A 23,441-nucleotide genomic window follows, 5' to 3' on the forward strand; every position below is an offset into this window, starting at 1 on the left:
TCGCCCTGCACACAATGGGGCTAATCAAGTTTGCTAGATGTGGTCCGCCAGCACCTGTTTGCTCGGCGATCTGCGCCTGGCGGGGCCACCGGCGGCTGCGCATGTCCCCCCTGCCTTCAAAGGCAGGCAATGATGTCAATTTTTCAATCAGCCGAGTCTAGTTATAAAGCCATAAGCACTGCGGCTGACACATTGCCATTAACGTACTAGATGTACACAGAGATAGAGGCTGGGACTGCAGCTGCCAAATTGGACAGTGTGCCGAAGGCCGGAGAGGAGGGGAGGAGAGCCACAACAGACCCGCAAAACAATCTGCTCTCTCACAAATTAGCCCTCTGAGTAGCCCCAGGACGGCCCCAATCAATCGATATATACTAAAACAGGAAAGAAGGCAGCTGCTAAAATGTAGAGCAGGGGTCTTCAAACTTGGCCCTGTTAGGACTTGTGGACTTCAACTCCCAGAATTCCTCAGCCAGGCACGCATGCCTGACTGAGGAATTCTGGGAGTTGAAGTCCACAAGTCATAAAAGGGCCAAGTTTGAAGACCCCCTGGAATAGATGATAGAGGATGAAATCTGGGCAATAGTATCATGAAGCTGATATTTTGTGAGGAAGGCACCTGCAAAAGACATAGAACAGGGATCTTCCAATCTGACCCTTTTATGACTTGTGGACTTCAACTCCCAGAATTCCTCAGCCAGCATGGGGGAATGCTGCATTGGCTTCCGGTTGCCCTCCGGGTGCGATTCAAGGTGCTGGTAATTACCTTTAAAGCCCTACATGGCTTAGGCCCAGGGTACTTGCGAGACCACCTGCTGCCAATGTCAACCTCCCATCACCTGGTTCGCTCCCACAGAGTCGGCCTCCTCAGGGTGCCGTTGGCCAGGCAATGCCATCTGGCGACCCCCAGGGGGAAAGCCTTCTCTATGGGCATGCCGACCCTTTGGAATGAACTGCCTCCGGAGCTGCGGACAGCCCCTGACCTTCGATCCTTCCGCCGTGACCTGAAGACATGGTTGTTCCAACAAGCGGGCCTAGACTGACCATGGTTTTTAATTTGGTTTTTATTGTGTTAAATTGTCCCATATTTCTTATATTCATTGTTTAATTCTTTTTTAATTTTTGCATTTTATGTCTCTTAATTTTTATTGTTGTGAGCCGCCGAGTCCTTAGGGAGAAGGGCGGCATATAAATTTAATAAATCCTAATCCTAATCCTACTATGGCCCCTTCATGACTTGTGGACTTCAACTCCCAGAATTCCTCAGCTAGCCTGCCTGGCTGAGGAATTCTGGGAGTGGAAGTCCACAAGTCATAAAAGGGCCTGGTTTGAAGACCCCTGATGTAGAGAATCCTACAGGTGACTTGCAAATGTTTATTTAAGGACCCTCTGAAGTTACAGCCGCACTGAAAAAAGTGACCTTTGACCGTTGTTCACATTTACCACCATTGCAGCATCCCCAGGGTCACGTGATCAAAATTCAGATGCTTCACAACTGACTCATATTTACGACGGTTGCGGTGTCATGCGATCCCCTACGACCGTTTTTTTACACAAGGACGGCCAGTGCAGCACCTCCACAGTCGTGTGATCAACCGAATCATACTTACGGCGGTTGCGTTATCCCGATGTCACGCGATTCCCCTTTTGCGACTTCTGACAAGCGATGGGGAAGCCAGATTCACTTAACAACCATGTTCGTAACTTAACAACTGCAGGGATTCGCTTAGTTAAAGTCTGGCAAGAAAGGTTGCAAAGCAGGGCAAAACTCCTTAACAAATTTCTCACATAGAACTAGCAGCCAAAATTGTGGAAACCTTTTGGGGAAAGTGTAGTTTTGAGGTTTGATGGCTAATAATACCACTTTTTTTTTTGAGTAGTACCATAAAATTATACATCAATGGAAAGATAATTTAATCAAGAATGTAATGCCACATAGTTTCTTCAATTATCCGTACTGTATTCTATGAAAAAGTTATAGCCAATCTAAATTTATTCAGGCTCAAAATTTAAGAGAAAATTTTTATAAAATGTTTTATAGATGGCATTTGGATCCCAAAAAGTTGTCTAACATGTATCCTAACCTACAGTCTAAATGCTGGAGATGTGGTAGTTTAGATGCCACCTACTTTCATATGTGGTGGACTTGTAGAAATATAAAAGATTTCTAGATTAAAATTTGGTGGAACATTCAAAAGATTTTTAAGAGAAAGATAAAGTTTTCTCCACAATTGTTTTTATTGGGTATTGTTGTAGATTGTGATGTTAAAGAAACTAATTTGATGTTGAATATGATAACAGCAGCACGGTTACTGGTGGGACAATACTGGAAGAAGGATAGTTTGCCTACTATAGAAGAATGGGTGTTTAAAGTTTCGAATCTTGCAGAAATGTCTAAGATTTATTTGAAGGATCATTCACAAGAAAGATATATTTCAGTTTGGAGAAGATGGATAGATTATATTCAGAACAAATATGGGACTAAAAAGTTCCACTTAGCTTATGAGTAGATTTTAGAGGGATATTGTTATTAATTTTAGTATTCGTATTGATTATATTTTTGTTTAAGTCATTATTATTATGTTTTTAATAATTTGAATGTATCTATGTTAAAGGGGAGTTAAAGCACATTATGAATTTGGTTAATTTTATAATGGATAATTTTAGTTAGAATATGATTATTATATCTATAACCCTGTATTCAGCTCTGGGAAGTGGGGGGGGGGGAAGGGGGGTGGTTTGGGGCGGTTGGGTTTTGGGGATATGTATTGTAAAAAAATTTTTAAAAACTCTTTAATAAAAAAAGAAAAAAGAAAGAAAAAGTTATAGCCAAATAAGCAGAAAAAAGGAAGCACAACTTGCTTCGGTTGATATCAGGTAGCTTTCCTTCATCGGATTGTAGCCAATGAGCACAAGTGTTTAGAGAGCCAATCAGGTGTCATTTTGTTTTGGCAATGAGCCAATCAGATCACAGTAGGATTCAGTTATTGATGTCATGTATTGAAGCTGAGAGGACATTTGTCAATGTGTTATGTGATCACTATATCAAGTTTGTTGGGGTTTTTTGTGTTCTTTCATTGAGTGAGCTTGTAAAACGTAATAAAATTAAAGTAATGGTGCAAAAAGTTGACTGGTCGCCCAGAAAGCGACGTAAAATAGTATTATTAAGTGAACGAGGCTACAGTTATAAAGATACTAGAAGAAAAATTGATGGAAACTTAACCAAAGGTGGCATTTCTACTGTACAGTACACTTTTCCCAAAAGGTTTCCACAATTTTGGCCACTACTGTAGCAACAGAAAGGTTGGGCCAAATTGTGGTTGTTGAGGACTACCGACACTTCTTTGGTTGACAATGGACCCCAGGTTGGGCTAGGACAGATGCTGTGCTTGGTGGACGGAACATGAAGGAGCGCATGGGGAATCACCCTGATTTCACCGAATACCAGTGGCGCAGTGGTTAGAATGCAGTACTGCAGGCTACTTCTGCTGCCTACCTGCCATTCAGCAGTTCGATCCTGACCGGCTCAAGATTGACTCAACCTTCCATCCTTCTGAGGTCGATAAAATGAAGACCCAGACTGTTGGGGACAAGATGCTGACTCTGGAAACCGCTTAGAGAGGGCTGTAAAGCACTGTGAAGTGGTATATAAGTCTAAGTGCTATTACTAAGTGCTATAATCCACTCCTGTTTTTGCACCATCCTATTTGGTGGGGTTTCTTGGTTTAGGCCAGGGGTAGGGAACCTTGGCTCTTTTATGGCTTGTGGACTTCAACTCCCAGAATTCCTGAGTCAGCATGGCTGGTTCAGGAATTCTGGGTATTGAGGTCCACAAGCCATATAAGAGCCAAAGTTGCCTACCCCTGGGTTAGCTAATCCATCTGTGGCTAGTTGGGTTAAAGCAGCATTTCTTAACCTTGGCGACTTTAAGGTTGTGTGGACTTCAATTCCTGGAGTTCTGGGACTTGAAAAAACTCATACAGGAGTCCTTGGCTTACAACCTTTCATTTCAGGACCACTTGAAGTTTTATTTTTTTTATTTATTTATTTTATTTTAATTCCATTTATATCCCGCCCTTCTCTGAAGACTCAGGGCGGCTTACAAGCTTAGCAGTAGCCTTCATTCTATGTATATGCCTGCTTATTAGGGCTTTCGCCCCCCCCCCCCAGCGGCATTATTACAAAGTCAGCTTATTGCCCCCAACAATCTGGGTCCTCATTTTACCTACCTCAGAAGGATGGAAGGCTGAGTCAACCTTGAGCCTGGTGGGACTCGAACCTGCACTAATTGCAGGCAGCTGGTGTTACTTAAGGAGGCATTAGCCCACTGCTCCACCAAGGCTCTTACAATGGCACTGGAAAAAAAAATCACTTCTGGGCACTTCCCACACTTACAATCCCCCTCAGTCACATTATCAAACTCTGGGTGCTTGGCAAGAGGTGCTTTTATAACATTGTCCTAAGAACTAGGCCAGGGGTAAGCAACCTTGGCTCTTTTATGACTGGTGGACGTCAACTCCCAGAATTCCTGAGCCAGCCACACTGAGGGGAAAGGGAGAGGTTTCCAAGCTGAGCCATGCTGGCTCAGGAATTCTGGGAGTTGAAGTCCATGAGTCATAAAAGAGCCAAGGTTGCCTACCCCTGAACTAGGCAGTGTGGGTTAGGGTCAGCACAGGAGGAAAAACAAAGTATCCATAGGCTGGGAACCCCTAAAAAAAGAAGGCCCCTCCCACATATCTCAACGCTGAGTTTCTGGCAGGGAGGGGCATTTCGAGGGAGTTGGACAGGACTCGACTAGAAGAGCCCAACACATGCAAATCAAGGCTACCTTCAGGACCTGGAATAGTGCTCGTTGTTGTTCAGTCGCTAAGTTGTGTCCGGATCTTCAGAACCTCGTGGACCATACCACACCAGCCCCCCCCTCCACGCTTCCAACCTCCACTGTCTCCCGGAGTTTGCCTAAAGTCACGTTCATTGCATTGATGACACCACCTAACCATCTCATCTTCTGCCATCCACTTCTCCTTTTGCCTTCCCTCTTTCCCGACCTCAGGCTCCTCTCTTCTCATTTGGCAACCGAAGTATTTGAGCTTCAGTTTCAGTATGTGTCGTTCTGAAGAACAGTCAGGGTTGATTTCCTTTAGGAGTGATGGATTGGGTCTCCTTGCAGCCTAAGGGGCTCCCAAGAGCCTTCTCCAGCATCCCAATACTGCGAACTACCCCTCAAAATAAGCCTTAGTTTTGGAGCAAGGTGCACGCCTAAAAATCAATCTAGGGCTGGGGTGGGGAGGGTGGAGCCGCCCCACGTGCCCTGGACCCACTTACCGTTGCAGCCAGCCTCTCCTGGCTGGCCCTCTTCTTCTGTGGCATCTCCCGGCCTGTATTTTCCAGTCAGAGGCCTTTCCGGAAGGTCTCTGCAGCTGAGAACCGAGCTATGGATTTAATCGGTTCTCAGCTGCAGAGGACTTCTGGAAAGGCCTCTGACAGCACAATGCAGGCTGGGGGGCACCGCAGAAGAAGTGGTGCCTCTTTTGGAGGAAAATAAAATAAAATAAATAAGACCGGGTCTTATTTTTGGGAAAATACAGTAGTGCCTAGGAAATAACTAATTACTAGCCTAGATCTTTCCATTCTGGGACTGTGCATCTCAACCATCATATTTTGCACTAACTTTTCAAGTGTCTCGGGAATTTCTATGAGAAACAGAGAAGCTCGGAGGACTGAGGTCCAAGAGACAAAATTAGACTCTCAGACTGTGCGATTGGCAACAGTGAATCCTTGGTGACAGCCGATAGTTATACCCATTCCTTAATTTCAGAAGCCCTAAGAAAAATCAGAAAAATCTCCCAATGGATCTGTGCTTGATTGTGCCTCTGACACAATTTTAAATTCAAGATGCCAGAGCACAGCCGTAGGTGTGTCCTCTAGGGAGGATTCCTTGACTCACATTTTATTTCGAGAAAACTTGTATTTTTTAAAAAACAAATAGTCGATATTACCGGATTGAGGAAAAAAATCTGAAAGGCTTCCTTGCTTTTTTCCAGACTGTTATCTGCTACTAAGGGAACATGTAATTGGAAATGATAAAAATCCCAACAAAAATAAAAGTCAGTCCAGCAGTTGGATTAAAAAAAAAAAGGCCTGGAAAGCTGTTTATTTGACAAGTTCCAATAATTTATGGTTTCAATTTGCCATGAGCACACCCAGAACAGGCCGAATTCTGTCCTGAGTTTGTAACAGATTTTAAAACAAGGAAGGGTTTAACTCATTTAATGGTGTCACATCAGATTTACAAGCAAAAGCTGACCCATTACATACCACATTAGGAGATAATGAAATCAACCCTGTTTTCTGGGAGAGGAGACATTAAAGAGAATAACTTACACATACATACTCCGAGATGCTATCTTTTGAGGCCACCCCATGCAAGGAAATTCCAGTGGAATTCTAATATATTAAAGACTTTAATGCATAAAAGGTAAGGAAATAAAAGAGAAGGTGGGCTTACAACTTTCTGTGGAAGCTACTTCCGTGTGAATGTGCCACAAACGCACCTCAGTGAAATAATTATGACGATGTGAGGAAATTTACCTCTAAGTAGAAATGCATTGTTTCCAGGATGCTCAAACTATTAGGACCAACCCTGCATCTCTTCTCCGGATTTGTGCGGCGGGAAAATGCCAAACCAGGTCATCATTCAAGGGAGCAAGAGGAGACGGAGAGGCTATGTTCCTAGAGCGGAACCACCGCCCTGAAGGTCACTCTGCGTGGAGCGATATTTATTATTTAAAGAGATCTTATTGACAAGCGGCGTCTGAAGCGAGGTGGAAGATGAGAGCTCACCAATGAAGGAGCAAGGAAGACAATGCGGAAATAGTTGCTTATTTGGAAATGGTATCGTGCTATCGGTGGTTGGACCTGGCCGTGATTTCTTGATCGTTTCGCACTAGTGAGAACGCGGGCTGCCCATCCAAAGCAAACAGTACAGGTAGCCACCGCAGGTAACTTGTTGAACAAACTAACTACAAGGATTTTAAGTCTTTTGGTAATGCTCTGCTGAAGGGTAAGCCCGGTTTTTTTTAAAGACCTGGGCAGAAGAAAAACCCAGTGATTTTATAAAAGTGAGTTTAATGTCTCCGCTATCAGATAATCACTACAACTGAAGTATAGGGTGAGAGAAGAGATAACATGACATGCAGATTTTCCAACACACACACACACCCCTTGTGGAAATGGAATGCAGGTTGATTTCTCTTATTAAAAAATAAAGCCTACCTACAATCCAACCGAAATACAGGGATTATAGATTGAAGCAAATGCTCCATTTCCCGGAAGATTTTAAATGGGCCATTTTCCAATGGATTTGGCCTTTATGAACCCCGATCCTCCACAAAGAGAGGCCTGCGTGCCAGCCAAGTGAAAATAGGGTAATAGGGGAAGAAAGATGCATAATGTAATATCCTCTTTGCCAAGGAAAATGCAGAATCAGGATTTCTGCTCGGTGCATTCCCAAGACAGCTATTTAATATTGGATGATATGAAGCAAATTTGCACTAAGCAAAGAAGGCCGGGAGAAGGATATCCCTTAGGTAAGCATCGTTTGTGAGATTGACTGGTAGTCTTTAATCTGGATCTTTTCCCTCTGTTGCCACTGACTAACATCAGTACATTAAAAGACAAAAAACAGTTCAGGCCTAAATCAACATCCTTCAAAGCCTGGTGCAAATTTAGCTTACAATCCCATTAGCCCGTGCTGTTGAAATACGATGTTGATTTTTTTTTTTTGCACAAAATAAAATAAAAAAATAAAAAAAAAATGATGTCTTCAGCCAAAGAAACAGGGAAGAATGAAAGATTCGGAACAGATGCCTTTTGTGGTTTGCCTTTGATAGAAACAATTTTTGAAAGAAATGAAGAACAATTTGTGTTCTTCAGAAGCTGCTGAAATAATACACCGCGCTCAATTAGAAAGAGGGCTACGAGGTTAAAATCTTTGGGTTAGAGGCAGCCGTTGGTTGGTGTGAACTGTCCTCAAAATGCATTATAATCACTCCTCTACGGCTCCGGCTCCGTGGGGAAAACCAGGAACCCATGAAAGGTTTTGCAAATGACAATTCATAGCCAAGTTAATTGACAGCAGCTAAAGGAGCTGGAATGGGCTGGAATTATTTGAAATTCCGTTTCCTTGGCAAGCCACTCCTTCCATTTCCATCTGTGCACTCCCGGCAGGCAAAAGTCTTTGCCTAAATCAAAACTAGTTCAGTGGATTTGCTTGGCTGTCTAGTGAAGAAGCAGATAAAAGGAGAAGGAATACACAAATTTTAAGGTCTGTCTGGTCTTCCTCCTAGGAAGCAGCACGTAGTCCAGACTGTTGAGTCAGCTTCTCTTGTCATATACTCATTGTTGTTGTTTTTTTAAAAAAATTATACTGAGTTTCATTTCATTCAACTAACAAAGCCTTATCTGTGCCAAATGCTTCTGAAACACAGCTGAAAAGTCCCAAAAAAAAACACGGTCTCTTGAGTAGTACGTGTTCCAAGGCTGCACACTCAAGAGGTTCAAAAGTGGCCAAGCCAAAAATGGAGATTTGACATCTCGCTGGACCTACCCAATTATATTTTGCCACAACTGTCTTAAATCTGGACTACTTTTCAAAAAGAAAAAAAAGTTAAAGAGATTTTGAAAGCTGTACTTAAATCCAATCCTAAGAATTGAACCAACTTGGCCAGCGAAGGACAAAAAAAAAAAGAAGAAGAAGACGTGCAGTTTAAAGAATTTAGGAGATATTTAAAAGTTTGAAAGAATACAGAAAGTTCAAGTGAACAGAGGAGGAGGAGAATTTAGAGGTGCAGGTCGTGACTTATGTTATAACTTTGTAGACGTCACCCAAGTAGACAAGCATTGATGCAATTAATTTGAGGATTATTTTTTTCCCCAGACATCAGGGGATACAGTTCAGTGTTATCTCTTAAAAACTGGAACATATTTCTAAAAAAAAAGAGATCGTCCCGAAAACCCTCGTGAATGAAGAACGTTGAGTTCCTCATCATATAACATTGCCTCTTCTTAAAGGAGCAAAAGCGATTGTCCCCGTACAGTTAGCTACTTGCAGATAGTAACTTAAACATGCCTCTTTAAGGCATGTAGAAAACCTGGAGTAGAAATCAAGGGAGAGAAGTAGAACCCAGGGCCAGCCTTGCTAAGCGAGTGAGTTAATGCTACATTCGATTACACACTTGACATTTACAACTTGGTCTGGATCACAGAGTGCACGGCTCGGATGTGAACGCTGGGCAGGCACAGCCACGAAGGGGGAAACTCCTTGTCTGAGTTGTCTTCATGGAACTTGATGTTCAAGTAAAAGTCACCCGTGCAGAGAAAGAGAAGAGCACCAACACAGACAGAATTTTCTGTCGGCTGAACCTGAAAGAAAAAGGATGGGAGAATTTGAGCAGATTCAGACAGTGCAAAATATATGAGCCACATCCTTGCATTAAAAAGGGGTTTCCATGTTCCTGGGTTAGGTCCTGATTTTCTCCAAATGTGGCTGGAAGAGACTCCAAAGATAGGTCTCTGGTGAATTACTGCTGGTCAGTGGTGGTCAAAATATTAGCCTCTTTGTTGCAAACGGATAGAAAAGAATATTTGTAGCTGTGGGGTCCTCGGTGTAATCTTGCAGACATTCCGTTATCCAACTCAGAGAGCATCAACGACCCCACAGCGCACTGATGATGTCGCCTAGTTTGGTAATGAAACGTCTGCAAGAAAATAACCAACTTCGGAGGGCGCCTAGGACCCCCGTTGTTGCAAATTTCACACCATTTTAAAGGGACCCCTGGGCTGTGTGCATTGTAGCCTCCATTCTCCAAAGGACAACAATATAGTTCCTCATGCTTCTCAAGGAGGAGGCCCAATTAATTTACCAAATTGGTAGAAGAATAACTGGAAGCCATTTTACCTACGTGAAAGAACATTGACCCTATTATCTTCTACACGGGGTACAGATTTTGTTTCATTTCATACTTTGTGTTTTTATCGGCGGTGTAAAACATTCTGGCGTTATACAAAGTGGAGCACAAACTGAAAAATTGTAAGCAAGCAAGCAAACAAATCCAAGTGTTTTTTTTGTTGTTTTTTTTAAACAACCGACAGGTGAGGGATTCCAAATTACTTTCAAAAAAGAAAGTGTTGAACAGGGGTGTCAAACTGCCAGCCCACGGGCCGGATGCGTCGCAACGAAACCGCGCCCACCCCCATTGCCGGCAATGGGGAAAAAGCTCCGTGACGTCGCGCGACGTCACGTGACGACGCGAGTTTGACATGTCTGGTGTTGAATAAAAAAGCACGGAACGCCACTAACGTTCCTGTCTTTAACTTTTTAACTCGGAGACAAAACAAACACGACCAAGCGTGGACTCACCGTATCGATGTAAAAGGTGTTGGATCCAACGAACGTGATGCCGTCTTGGAGATCGTAGTTGTGGACGCCGTTTTGGTAGTCTTGGTAGGGGATCACAGTGAGGGAGAAGGGCCCCACGCTGCGTTTGCTCCAGTTGGTCAGCTTCACTTCCAACTTCACTGGGTCCCCGACGGTGCAATCCGCCACAATATCCGAGTCGCAGGGTTTCCCTTCCACCAGCACGTCTGCAGTGCAAAAAGCAAATGACGGGATGAATGCCTTTCGCTTCGAGAAGGCGAAATCCTAACTTGAATGTCTTTTGCAAACCAGGAGGAAGCAGGTGGCAAATGAAAATGAATACCGCGGTACAGGTCGTCCCCAACTTACAAGAGTTCATTTAGTGACCAATGTTACAACGGCACAGAAAAAAACTGACTTAGGACCATTGTTTACACTTACGACCGTTGCAGCATCTCCACGGTCACATGACCAAAATTCAGACGCTTGCCAATTGGCTCCTATTTATGACGATCGCAGTTTCCTGGGGGGGTGTCACGAGATCCCCCTTTTGCAACCTTCGGACAGGGAAATTGAAAGGGAAAGCCAGATTCACTTAACAGCCATCTTGCTAACTTAACAGCTGCGGTGAATCACTTAAGGGCAGCAAGAGAGGTCATAAAATGGAGCAGAATTCACTTGACAAATGTTTCACTTTGCAACTGAAATTTTAGGCTCAATTGTTATTGTAAGTCAAGGACAGTCTTCAACATACAACCACAATTGAGCCCCCATTTTCTGCTGCTAGGCAAGACAGTTGTTAAGGGCTACATTTTAAGACCTTTTTTGCCATGGTTGTTAAGTGAATCACAGGTTAAGTAAACCAGGCGGTCATTAAGCAAGTTGGGCTTCCCCCATTGACTTTGTTCATCAGAAGCTCTCTAAGAAGGTCGCAAATGACAATCCTAGAGCACCCAACATTTGATCACGTGACTGCAATGGTCATAAGCCGGATAACTGATCCTGAGCCATTTTTTCTAGCGCTGTTGTAACTTTGAATAGTCATTAAACAAAGCGAGTTGAAAACTGAGGACCACCCGTACAATGTCCTAATCAGAACAGCAGATCATTCAGTTGCAGAATGGGACAACTCACTGCGGCAACTCACCACGGGAGTCACACAATTCCTTTTATTTTTGTTGACCATGCTTTCATCAAAATTATTTTATCTCTGGCATCAAAGGAAATCATTCCTGTGACTACCAGCTTTTGCAACGCGCTGATGAAGAAGAAAAGGAACTAATCTCATGTTAAATTGTCCCGTGGCGGGTTGGTCACTGCAAGTAGTCTTGAGCGAGTCGGCCGTGGTAAGTAGGCCGCGGTGAGTCGGCTGCAGCAAATCATCACAGACTCATTCAGCTGAGGTAAAAATCTGTTACTCAGAAAAGAACGTTTTTTTTATTATTATTATTATTATTATTATTATTATTATTATTATTATTATTATTATTATTATTATTATTATTATTATTATTATTATTATTATTATTAATTTTATTAAGACTTGAAATCCTGGTAATAGTAAAACATCCATAAGTAGCGTTTTTTCTAAAATGACAACCTTTTGGAATTTGACAACCAGTTTACACTTTCAGTTTACAATTTTACTAGTATGAAGTTAGACTTTATTGAGGTTAGGGTTTTAAATGTGAAACCACAATCTTTTACTAATTCTTCTTAACGGAAAACATCTTGAGTTCACCCAGGCAGTCCTAATGTATTTTTTCTCTTTTGATATTGTTAAATTGGTATCGTTTAACAGGTGAAGAATCCGCAGGAATCTAAACAAACTGACCAACAAATCACAACACATACACAGCCAGACAGAAATGCAATTGATAATAATGGCAGATGTTCATTTTAATCTTGATTAGATAGCAACTGCAGTTAATTCAAAATAGTATTCATCAGTAAAAAATAGGTACAGGTGTTGCCAGCGGGAATAACATTTTAAAATATATACCCGTATTTTCCCCCCCTGTTTTTTCCTAAATGACACAAAAGAGTTTAGGCATCCTTAACACCTTCAGAACCTCATCAACTGACAGAGCAGGGAAAAGATCAGAATCATTCATTTTTGGTAGATTAATTTAGCAATAACAAGCCTCAAATCAACCAGGTCAACTCTTTCCATTCCTTTCATCACATTCTTGCTTCAGCCGCTCCTCTCTGTTATTTTTAGTCTGGTCTGTGTAAACCATTTTAGTCAAACCCAATGCTTTGTCACTGTCACAACCCCCTCCCACTCGCCTGCGCATGAAAAATCACCCCAAAGATCTCATTGCAGTGGGGCAAAAAAAACCAAAACAACTTTCCTATTCATGTCAGTCTTACATTTTTTCAGAACTAAAAAACAGAGGGCCAGATGAATAGACAAGCTTTACGAATGAAGACTGCAAAGGAAGCTTTTCATTTGTGCACGTGTTTAACACATCTCGGGCTTCTCTGCTGCGACATCTCTGGCAAACTAAATTTTCCAGTTCTCTGGGCAAATCAAGGCAAGGCAATTAGCAATCACATGCTGAGCTCAGTGCCAAGGAAAATATGGAGGCTGCCAGGATAACAGGCTTATGGACAGAACACGTGAAAAAAGATGGATGTCAAACGCCGGGGAAATCAGAAAATTCAGACAGTTCAACTGGGACTAAAGACTGATTGCGAGCTTAAGATCTCTACAAGAATCCGGCCAACTAACAGTCAAGGGAAATGCACGGGAGATAAGACAGTCATTCAAGGTGGGGTGGATTTAGATCTCTTGTGGGCGCACAGGGACTCGTGACTTATGACGTGTTTGACCCCTCCCTCGGGCTCAGCCTGGTCATCTCCTAGAATGGCTGGGTTAGTGCTCAGAAAAAGCCTTCAATTTCTCCAATCTTTTCAGTCCAAAGATTCAGGATCAGCTCCCTATACCATTCCAGACAAATGGCTGTCCAGTTTCTTCTTAAAAACCTCCAGTGAGAGAGCATCCACAACTTCTGGAGGCAAGTCGTTCACTGGTTAATTGTTCTCATTGTCAGGAAGTTCCTCCTTAATTCCAGGTTGCTTTTCTCCTTGATTAGCTCAATCAATCAATCAATCTGAATAGAGCTGGAAGGGACCTTGGAGGTCTTCTAGTCCAACCCCTGAGCTAGCAGGAGACCCTATACCATTTCAGACAAATGACTGTCCAGTCTCTTCTTAAAAGCACCCACAACTTCTGAAAGAAAGCTAATCCACTGATTAATGGATCTGGGATTATAGAATAACATAATAACAGATCTGGAAGGGACCTTGGAGGTCATCTAGTCCAAACCCTTGCTCTCACAGGAGACCTCTACTATTTCAGACAAATGGCTGTCCAGTTTCTTCTTAAAAGCCCCCAGTGATGGAGCACCCACAACGTCTGGAGGCAAGTCTTTCCACTGATTAATTGTTCTCACTGTCAGGAAGTTTCTCCTTAGTTCCAGGTTGCTTCTCTCTTTGATTGGTTTCCATCCGTTGCTTCTTGTCCTGCCTTCAGGGGCTTTGGAGAATAGCTTGACTCCCTCTTCTTTGGGGCAGCCCCTGAGATATTGGAAGACAGCTGTCATGTCACCTCTCGTCCTTCTTTTCACTAGGCTAGGTATACCCAATTCCTGCCATCGTTCTTTGTATGTTTTAGCTTCTAGGCCCCCTAATCATTTTTGTCGCTCTTCTCTGAACTCTTTCCAAAGTCTCAACATTTTCATCTTTTTCATTAACATTAAACTTGACCGTGCTCGTTTTTTCTCCCTCTAAGAAGGCTCAGCACCACTATTAGATATAGAATTTAGACATTTGACTGGTCTCCAAGCCTTACTTTGTAACTGCAATGGGACAGTCCAATGAAGGCTAAACTTACTCACCTTCCCTTTTAACGCGGCGGTGTGCCACACCTCATCTCTATGTATCCGTGGGAAGCCTCCGATATCACATCCAATTAAAACTTTAAAGGTCATAAGACAGAAACTTCAGATTGGAGAAATTGATTTCACCTCTCCCCCAGCCAATTAGTCTACGATTGATTTAGGGTTTGTATGCTTACAGAGACTAATTATTTCCTGAACGCAAAACATAAGCTGGCCCCAATAAACCGGTAAAGACAGCTTGTTCTGTCAAACAATCAGCCCTGTTTGCAGAGGCTCAGGGAGGCAGCCAATTACGGGCAAAGTACCCTTAGAGAGCCGCTCATCTGAACCAAGAAATGGTTTTCGGTTTCGCTCCCTCACTAACGCAGAAACGGTTCACAGCACTCGGTGGAGCTCATTTAACATTCTCGTTTGCCAGGGAGTAAAGTCCGGGCGTCGTGTATTTGGCTTGCTAACACAGACGGCGCATAAAAGCAGAGTGTGGCGACTCAGGGCATGGCACAGAGGCCACACTGTCAGCTGGCAGTTCAAACCGTCCCTTTATTGCTCCAAATGTTCCCCAAATGCTCCCACATTCCTGGCAAGTCCCAGAACAAGTAACAAGACACACGCACACCTTCAGCAGCCTCTGGCTGCACGTAGTTTTCGGATTTTTTTTTAGATTGGAACAGCAATTTACTCAAGGCCGAGTAGATAACAAAGAAAGGAACCTACATCCAAATCTGACGAGTCTGTGGAACTGCAAGCTTGCCTGAGTAGTTTCAGAAGGGGCGCCAAAATTCAATGGGAGGTTTGGAGCGCCAAATCAAGGTTGTCAGCCAGTCCAACAGTCAGAGTTTCAGGGTTTACAAGTAAAGATCACAACACAGAACAGGAGATCAAGGGAGTTGTTTCCAACGTTGGCAACGGCACACAAACCTCCGATAATTCAGCATTTGTTCCCGACAAATGCCCCTCCCCACAGCGTCTCCTTAAATCTCAATCCCCAGGTGTGCCTTGTGGAGTGGGACGGGATGCTCTCCTCCCGAGTAGTCGGGACCTGCCTGTGTTGTTCCCTCCTTCTCTCCACTCTCTGTGCTCGAGATTCAGGAGGGGCTGGCCCTTGCTCAACACCAGAGTTGTCTCATCCTGCCCCGCTCCTCCCTGCCTTCAAGCCCTCCCAATCCTGAAAGGCCCTGGCCTGCCTCGGCCTGCTCTTCCCCATATTCCTCCAAAGCCAATGATGCCTCCCCCCTCGATCTCCGTTGGCTCCAGTTCCAGCTCATCTTCCTCAGCTGATTCAGGCTCCGACGGCGGCATGACACAGATTGCATTAGCTGTCCGTTACGGGATTCGATCTGGGTCGAGCAGCTCTTGGTTTATATTTATTTATTTATTTTATTTTATTTTATTTATTTATTTGTTTTTTTATACCGCCCTTCTCCCGAGGGACTCGGGGCGGTGTACAGAGCAAGGTAGGTATACAGTTAAACAATAGTAAAAACAATAGTAAAAATAAATGAAACCCCTATTAAGAGCTATCAGGCCAGGCCGGACTGCTGGAACAGGTAAGTTTTTAAGTCGCACCGGAAGGTGCGAAGGTCGGGGGCCGTCCGGATTTCGGTAGGCAAGCAGTTCCAGAGGGTTGGCGCACCCACTGAGAATGCCCTCCCCCTGGGGGCCACCAGTATATATGCAGTAGATCAACGGCGAATGTGCCGTACGATCTGGGATTGGTTTCAGCGAGTAACTCTTCCTGGAGCTGAGCAAGCATTTAAGAAGTTGCGTTGCTTTTCGTTAAGCTCGCTGCGGAGACGGGCCTGCCCTGCTGAGTGACGAGTACAATCAAGGAAGAGTCAGACCAAACAAAACAGAGTTTTCTCCCTTGCGTGAGAAGTCAGAGCGCCCATGGTGGAGGCCACGGGACATTATGGCAAGCCAATGAGTCCTCGACTTATGACTACAATTGAGCCCAACATTTCTGTTGTTCAGTGAGGCTTTGGAGAAGAGGTTGACACACACACCCCTCCTTTTTTTGTGGCAGCCCCCCAAATACTGAAATACTGCTATCATGTCACCCCTGTTTCAGTTAAGAAGTGAGTAACACTGTTGTTAAGGGGATCACGTGAGCCCCTGGAACACTGCGAACGTTGCAAACACAAGCCAGTTGCCAAGTTTCTCTGAATTTTGACTGTGTGACTGTGGGGATGCTGCAAAGGGGCGCAAGTGTGAACAACGGTCACACGTCACTTTTTTCAGTGCCATTGTAACTTTCCATGGCCGCTAAACGAAAACGTGTAAGTCGAGGACTACCTGTCAACAGGAAAATACACTGGAGGATGAAGTTTCTGCCTCCTTTCAAATTCCATGAAACAGTCTTGGGAAAATGCTGCTCCGTTGGAAGCCAATTCAGTAATGATGAAAGCGCAATCTTTTGGCCTGGGCTCTTTAAACCAGGCAAATAAATTCCTTTTCCCTTCAGGAAAAAAAAAGAAAAGAAATCTGAAGCGGCTGCTGTCGGCTTCTCGTTTCAGCTTCACTAAGCACGAGGCTGGATAAAATTCTTTTCGGCTGCTGATGTTGTCGTTCCAACCATCCAAACCTCTGCTGAAATTTGTTAATCAAAGGAGCCTGGGCATTGTTCCTGGGCCACCGGAGACCCTTCCCAGATTGTTTGCACCAGTGTTTTTCCCTTTAATCTTCCCAGCCCAGGTCCTCTTTTAATTTGCAACAGCCAGATTTGGCACCGCTTGGCTCTTCCTAATGAAAAAGCCAGAGAGTAGGCAGGTCAATCCAAACAAAACAGATTCATAAAAGCCGAACTCCTTCTCCTCAGACACATCTCACACAAATGCCAAATGGCAATCTGGTGACAGCTGAGCCTCCTATTACATGTGTATTTGCTGTAAATCTATTCGATGCATTTCAGAGCCAGGCTATCGACTCTCTGCTTCAGGTTTCAACTTAGAAGTCTCCATTTGCTAGCGATAGATAGGTAGATAGATAGATAGATAGATAGATAGATAGATAGATAGATAGATATAGATAGACAGAAAATAAGACATCCTACTATTAAATACAGTACATTGTGTTGTTTAAGTGTTCCCTTTATTTTTTTGAGCAGTGTGTGTGTGTGTATATATATATATGTGTGTGTGTGTGTGTGTGTGTGTGTGTGTGTGTGTGTGAAGTATTTGTCAAGTCTTTTTGAATACCTTGCTAGTTAAATCTTCTTTCCTGTTTCAGCCTAGCCCAAGGCTATCCGCAGGCTATAGTCACAACTTACGACAGTTCATTATTTGTGTAAATTATTCAAATTGCTAATAAAGAATTTGGGAGGCTGATATGGCCATTTCGAACTTATTTTGTTCTCATCAGTCAGTCATACCCTTTAACTAAGATTCGAACCTGGGCTAATTATATATTAGGCAGTTGTTTTAATCTCAGATAAAGGGTATGACTGACTGATGAGAACAAAATAAGTTCGAAATGGCCATATCAGCCTCCCAAATTCTTTATTAGCAATTTGAATAATTTACACACACACACACACACACACACACACACACACACACACACACACACACACACATAGAGAGGGGGTAGGTAGATAGAGAGATAGGATAGATAGACGGATGGGCAGGCAGGCAGGCAGACAGACAGATTGATGGATGGATGGATCGAGATGGTACATAGGTAGGGTAGATGGATATATATATATATATATAGTAAAGGTTCCCCCGCACACACACACACATACATACATGCACATACATACACATACATACACATACATATACACATACACATACATATACATATATACATACACACACAGAGAGACAGAGAGTTAGATAGATAGATAGATAGATAGATAGATAGATAGATAGATAGATAGATAGATAGATAGATAGATAGATAGATAGATAGACAGACAGACAGACATAGACAGAAATAGATATATAGAGATAGATAGATATAGATAGGTAGATAGATTAGATAGATACACATACATGTATACATAAATACATAGAGACAAAGCAGTAATTTTGGGAGAAATCAAATTGCCTGCAATCCCTGTCATGCTAAACACCCAAAGCAGTGTTAGCTAGTTGGGCAATGACACATCTGCAAAAAACAAAAGGCAACACAAAAACTAAGCTCGGAGTGTGTCAAGGACCACCCAGTCCTCCTCTTCCTCCTCTCCACAAACCCCACACCCTTCCACGACTGATGGTGTTACCTAGTTAGGTAATGAAACATCTGCGAAAAACCACAACAAAAGCAACACAAAAACTAAGGTCAGAGTGTATCAAGGACCACATAGTCCTCCTCCTCCCCCTCCCCCTCCTTTCCACAAAACACACACACCCTTCTAGGACTAATAGTGTTACCTATTTGGGCAATGAAACATCTGCAAGGGGGGGGGGAAATAAACCAAGATCAGAGAGCACCAAGGACCCCACATTTTATTCTTCCCCTTAGGTAGTGAACTGTTAGCAAAGAGTAGCGATAAGAAGCAGAAGATTAATGTTAAGAGAGCTATCTGGCCATAACGGTATGTACTGTTATTTATTTACCCGATCTGCAAAGCCTCTTAACAGCTTATTCCAAAATTCAAGGCTGCTTAGAGCAATTTAAAAAGATATAAGTGGAACCATAAAAACAATGCACTTGAAATTAAACCTCTACCGATGGAAAAGAGCAGGCAGAACTAAATGAGTGTGGTGTTCATAAAATGGTATGTGGTGAAGCCAATTCATTCTAAAATAAAAACGGTTTTTCGTTTCCACTCCAGTGAAGAATGAAGACACACAACGGTTAGCATTGGGCCATCTGGATGGAAGCCTATCATTGTTGCTACTCTGGAGCTGACAATCAAGATGCAACTCTTCGGAGACTGCAGAGATAAAAGCGAAAAGGGAAATATACAAAATCCATGCCCTGATATAATAACTTTTTTTTTTTAAAAAAAAGCCCAAGCAACTGCGCAAAGGTTCCAAATTTGCCCATCTCTGCACTCCTGAAAGAGAGGTTTACCATAAAAAATAAGGGTTCCCCAATACATCCTCAGTTTAAACAAAAAAGGAGCTTTGGCTGATAGGACTCTACTAAAAAATAAATAAAAAGGCCAATCAAGGCAGAAACCAGGGTGCATGAAAGTGTTGCATGTATTCTGAATATAATACCAGAAGAAAACTCTTTGTATTGCACCTATTACCGCAAACCTCAAAACTAATTTGTTGAAGAGTCCATTGCTTTCATAATCCTTTTTAGCTACCTAATCTTCAGTAACTTTCCCATGCATGAACAACATTTTTAAATTGAATTAGTGGGAAGGGAAGGGAAGAAGGAAGGAAGGAAGGAAGGAGGGAGGGAGGGAGGGAGGGAGAGAAGGAAGGAAGGAAGGAGAGAGGCAGGGAGGGAGAGAAGGAAGGAAGGGAGGGAGGGAGGGAGGGAGGGAGGGAGGAAGATGGGGAAGGAAGGAAGGAAGGAAGGAAGGAAGGGAGGGAGGGAGGGAGGGAGGGAGGGAGGAAGGAAGGAAGATGGGGAAGGAAGGAAGGAAGAAGGGAGGGAGGGAGGGAGGGAGAGAAGGAAGGAAGGAAGAAAGGAGGGAGGGAGGGAGGGAGGGAGGGAGAGAAGGAAGGAAGGAAGGAAGGGAGGGAGGGAGGAAGGAAGGAAGATGGGGAAGGAAGGAAGGAAGGATGGATGGAAGGAAGGAAGGAAGGGAGGGAGGGAGGGAGGGAGGAAGGAAGGAAGGAAGGAAAGAGGGAGGGAGGGAGGGAGAGAAGGAAGGAAGGAAGGAAGGAAGGAAGGAAGGAAGGAAGGAAGGAAGGAAGGGAGGGAGGGAGGGAGGGAGGGAGGAAGGAAGGAAGATGGGGAAGGAAGGAAGGAAGATGTGGAAGGAAGGAAGGAAGGAAGGAAGGAAGGAAGGAGAGGAAGGAGAGAAGGAAGGAAACAAGAAGGAAGGAAGGAATGGAGAAAGGGAAGAAGATAGATTCCAACAAATGGATACATTAAGTACCTTCTGATATCTAGTTTTCTTTCAAATTATTTTGAAAGCATGAAAGGCAGTTGGGCGACTTTGGGCCAATCATCAGGTGATTCAATAAACAATAAACAAAGGGGACCCTGAACTTGCAGGAAAATAAATGTTAGGAATAAAAAAAATAAGAGTAAAGATACAGCAGGCAACAAGTGTACAAAACCAAAACTAACAGCAGCGCAAAGCAGTGGAGATTTCAGGACTAGAACAAGAGAGCAGGGTGGGAACGGAAAAAGTAAAGAAGGCACAACAACAAGGCCCCGGCAAAAAGAAATTGGAGCAGAAAGCTTTTTTCATGTATAATGGAAATGTTTTAGCAACTGACAATTAACTTGCGGCCAAAGCTTTATGTTAAGTCAGAGATCCCCAACCTTTGCGGCTGCGAACTGTGGGCCGGCGCACGCATGCGTGCACACAGCTCAACTTGCGCGAGTTGAGTCAAGCTCATGTGTGCATGCACACTGGGCTGCCTCTTACACAGGATGAGCTGCATGCATCATGCGTGTGTGATGGTCCGCCGCTTGCACAAGCCGGTTTCAAATAGGCCACGGCCCAGGGGTTGGGGACCCCCGTGTTAAGTGATAGTTGTTGTTGTTTAAAAAACAACAACCAGAAAATGAAGAGTAATTCAGTTGCAAAAACTAAGCATTATCTGGTCAGTGGGATGGGATCTGAAAGAACCACCTCCAGGACTTCGTAGCAGTTTTGGAAGGCTACGTTGAGGAGTGTGTGATTTTTGTGTGTGTTTGTTGTGTATTGCAGCCAGGCAAATGTTCTACTCAATTCCTCATTAAGAAGACTGGACATGTGAATCGTTTGGTTTGCTTTCATTGATATTTTAAACACACAAAATAACTTCATTGTAGACCTATTAATTGTTCGTCCTGCTCGCTATTTCCAAGCTATATAGCCGGGGTTTCTTCCAAAGCTTCATGCAAGTAAAAGGAACGCTGCCCTTTAATTGCTGGTAATTCACGAAGATCGCATTCATCTTTCCTATCTTATTTCCAATGCAATGAGTATCGTATTTAAATTCAGTCACATCAGGGGTTGCCCCAAAGAAGAGGGAGTCAAGCTATTTGCCAAAGCACCTCAAGGCAGGACAAGAAGCAACGGATGGAAAGTAATCAAGGAGAAAAGCAATTTCCTGACACTGAGAACAATTAACCAGTGGAACAACCTGCCTCCAGAAGCTGTGAATGGAGGTTTTTAAGAAGAACACTGGAGGTTTTTAAGAAGAGATTGAACAATCATTTATCTGAAATGGTGTAAGGTTTTCTGCCTGAGCAGGGGGTTGGATTAGATGACCTCTAGTGGAACAACCTGCCTCCAGAAGCTGTGAATGCTCCAACACTGGAGGTTTTTAAGAAGAGATTGAACAATCATTTATCTGAAATGGTGTAAGGTTTTCTGCCTGAGCAGGGGGTTGGATTAGATGACCTCTAGTGGAACAACCTGCCTCCAGAAGCTGTGAATGCTCCAACACTGGAGGTTTTTAAGAGACTGAACAATCATTTATCTGAAATGGTATACGATTTTCTGCCTGAGGAGGGGGTTGGACTAGATGACCTCCAAGGTCCCTTCTGTCTAGTCCAGTCCAGTCCAATCTATTTTATATTTACTATCTGAGGGAATGGTCTTTTTCCAAGCGTTATTACCCTTCAATTCAATTGAGCAGATTGGGCATGGTGCCGATCCTGTCAGCCGAAGAATGCCGAGTGGGGTGGACTAGATGGGCCTTTTCTGCTGTGGCCCCCTGCTCTGGGGAACCCCATGCCTTCAGAGATCAGAATGGCCCTAATCCCGTTGGCTTTTCGCCAAGTTTTCAAAATCTGGCTATTTACTCAGGTAAGGAGCGTGGAATATGTTAAGGGCTCTGTTCCTTGCCTTTACTATTCGTTAATTAATAATCACAGCTGCTGTTCGTGCTTTAATTATTTTGTAGATGTTTTGATTGTTTTAACGGTTTTTTTTAATTGTTTTGCTTGTTTTATCTTTTTTACAATTTGAAACCACCCAGAGTCACTTTGTTGAGTTGAACGGCTATAGAAAATGAATGAATGAATGAATGAATGAATGAATGAATGAATGAATGAATGAATCACATCTAGGTCTAGACTGGAGTCAGACATCTGACTAAACCATGGTGAGTTTAAATAAATATGACCAGCTGGATAAATGTTAAGACCCTGAGTTTAGAAATCACAACAGCAAACAAACAAGACTTACTACATGCTCTGAATTAATATTTAGATATTAAATATTGAAGCTGTATGTGTTCTTTCCCTCTCCAAATTTCCAGAGGGGGTCCTTTTCATATTTGTTTCTTTAATAATTTATACCCCATCTGAAGCACTGTGGAATATTCAGATGCCTGGGGCTCAACAATCAGGAGAAGCAAATTTTAGAACAATGATCATTGGGTGCCTGTTGTAAGAAGGAAAATGGCCTCAGAACAATGGCCCCCAGTTTTATAGAAGTTGAGGGCTACAAGGGAGGAAATCCTACAGAATTGATTTGCTGGCAAATTTTGGAAAAGCTAGACTGGGCCCTCGACTTTGTACTGGGACTATTTTTTTTCACAATTCTGGGCATCCCAGGAACAAAAACCAAGGTACCCCATCTTAAGGAAATGGAAAATGGAGATGATCAAGCTAATTGAGGGTGATATTTAAGCTTCCTCACTTTATTAGCATTCTTTGTTAGGACTAAACCAGTGTTTCCCAACCTTGGCCATTTGAAGATGTGTGGACTTCAATTCCCAGAATTCCCCAGCCAGCACAGCTGGGGAATTCTGGGAGTTGAAGTCCGCACATCTTCAAGTGGTCAAAGTTGGGAAACACGAGTAAATCATGAGTTGATGAAGTGGCTTTCTATTCTTCGGCTTAGATGGGAATGCAGAGCTCTTCATCTGGGGGGCAAGATGGATTTGTCAGGGTAGGCAACCTTGGCTCTTTTATGACTGGTGGACTTCAACTCCCAGAATTCCTGAGCCAGCCACGCTGAGGGGAAAGGGAGAGGTTTCCAAGCTGAGCCATGCTGGCTCAGGAATTCTGGGAGTTGAAGTCCACGAATCATAAAAGAGCCATGGTTG

At 43.3% G+C, this 23,441-nt stretch overlaps 1 protein-coding gene across 2 annotated transcripts in view; it reads right to left on the reverse strand.

The window, feature by feature from the left end:
• Window positions 1–6,158: 6,158 nt before the first annotated feature.
• The window catches only part of TRAPPC9 (trafficking protein particle complex subunit 9), a 353,693-nt gene continuing 336,410 nt past the window's right edge, over window positions 6,159–23,441 (reverse strand). For both annotated transcript variants that reach the window (XM_081323018.1, XM_081323017.1), the window contains 2 exons: window positions 10,421–10,644; window positions 6,159–9,423 (listed from right to left, as the gene is read on the reverse strand). In XM_081323018.1, coding sequence (XP_081179144.1) covers window positions 9,244–9,423; window positions 10,421–10,644 — 404 coding nt within the window. In that variant the 3' untranslated portion in view covers window positions 6,159–9,243. The remainder of the gene's footprint in view (window positions 9,424–10,420; window positions 10,645–23,441) is intronic.

This window comes from Vipera berus (genome assembly GCF_964194415.1).
Source record: "Vipera berus genome assembly, chromosome: 3".
Classification (NCBI taxonomy): Eukaryota; Metazoa; Chordata; class Lepidosauria; order Squamata; family Viperidae; genus Vipera; species Vipera berus.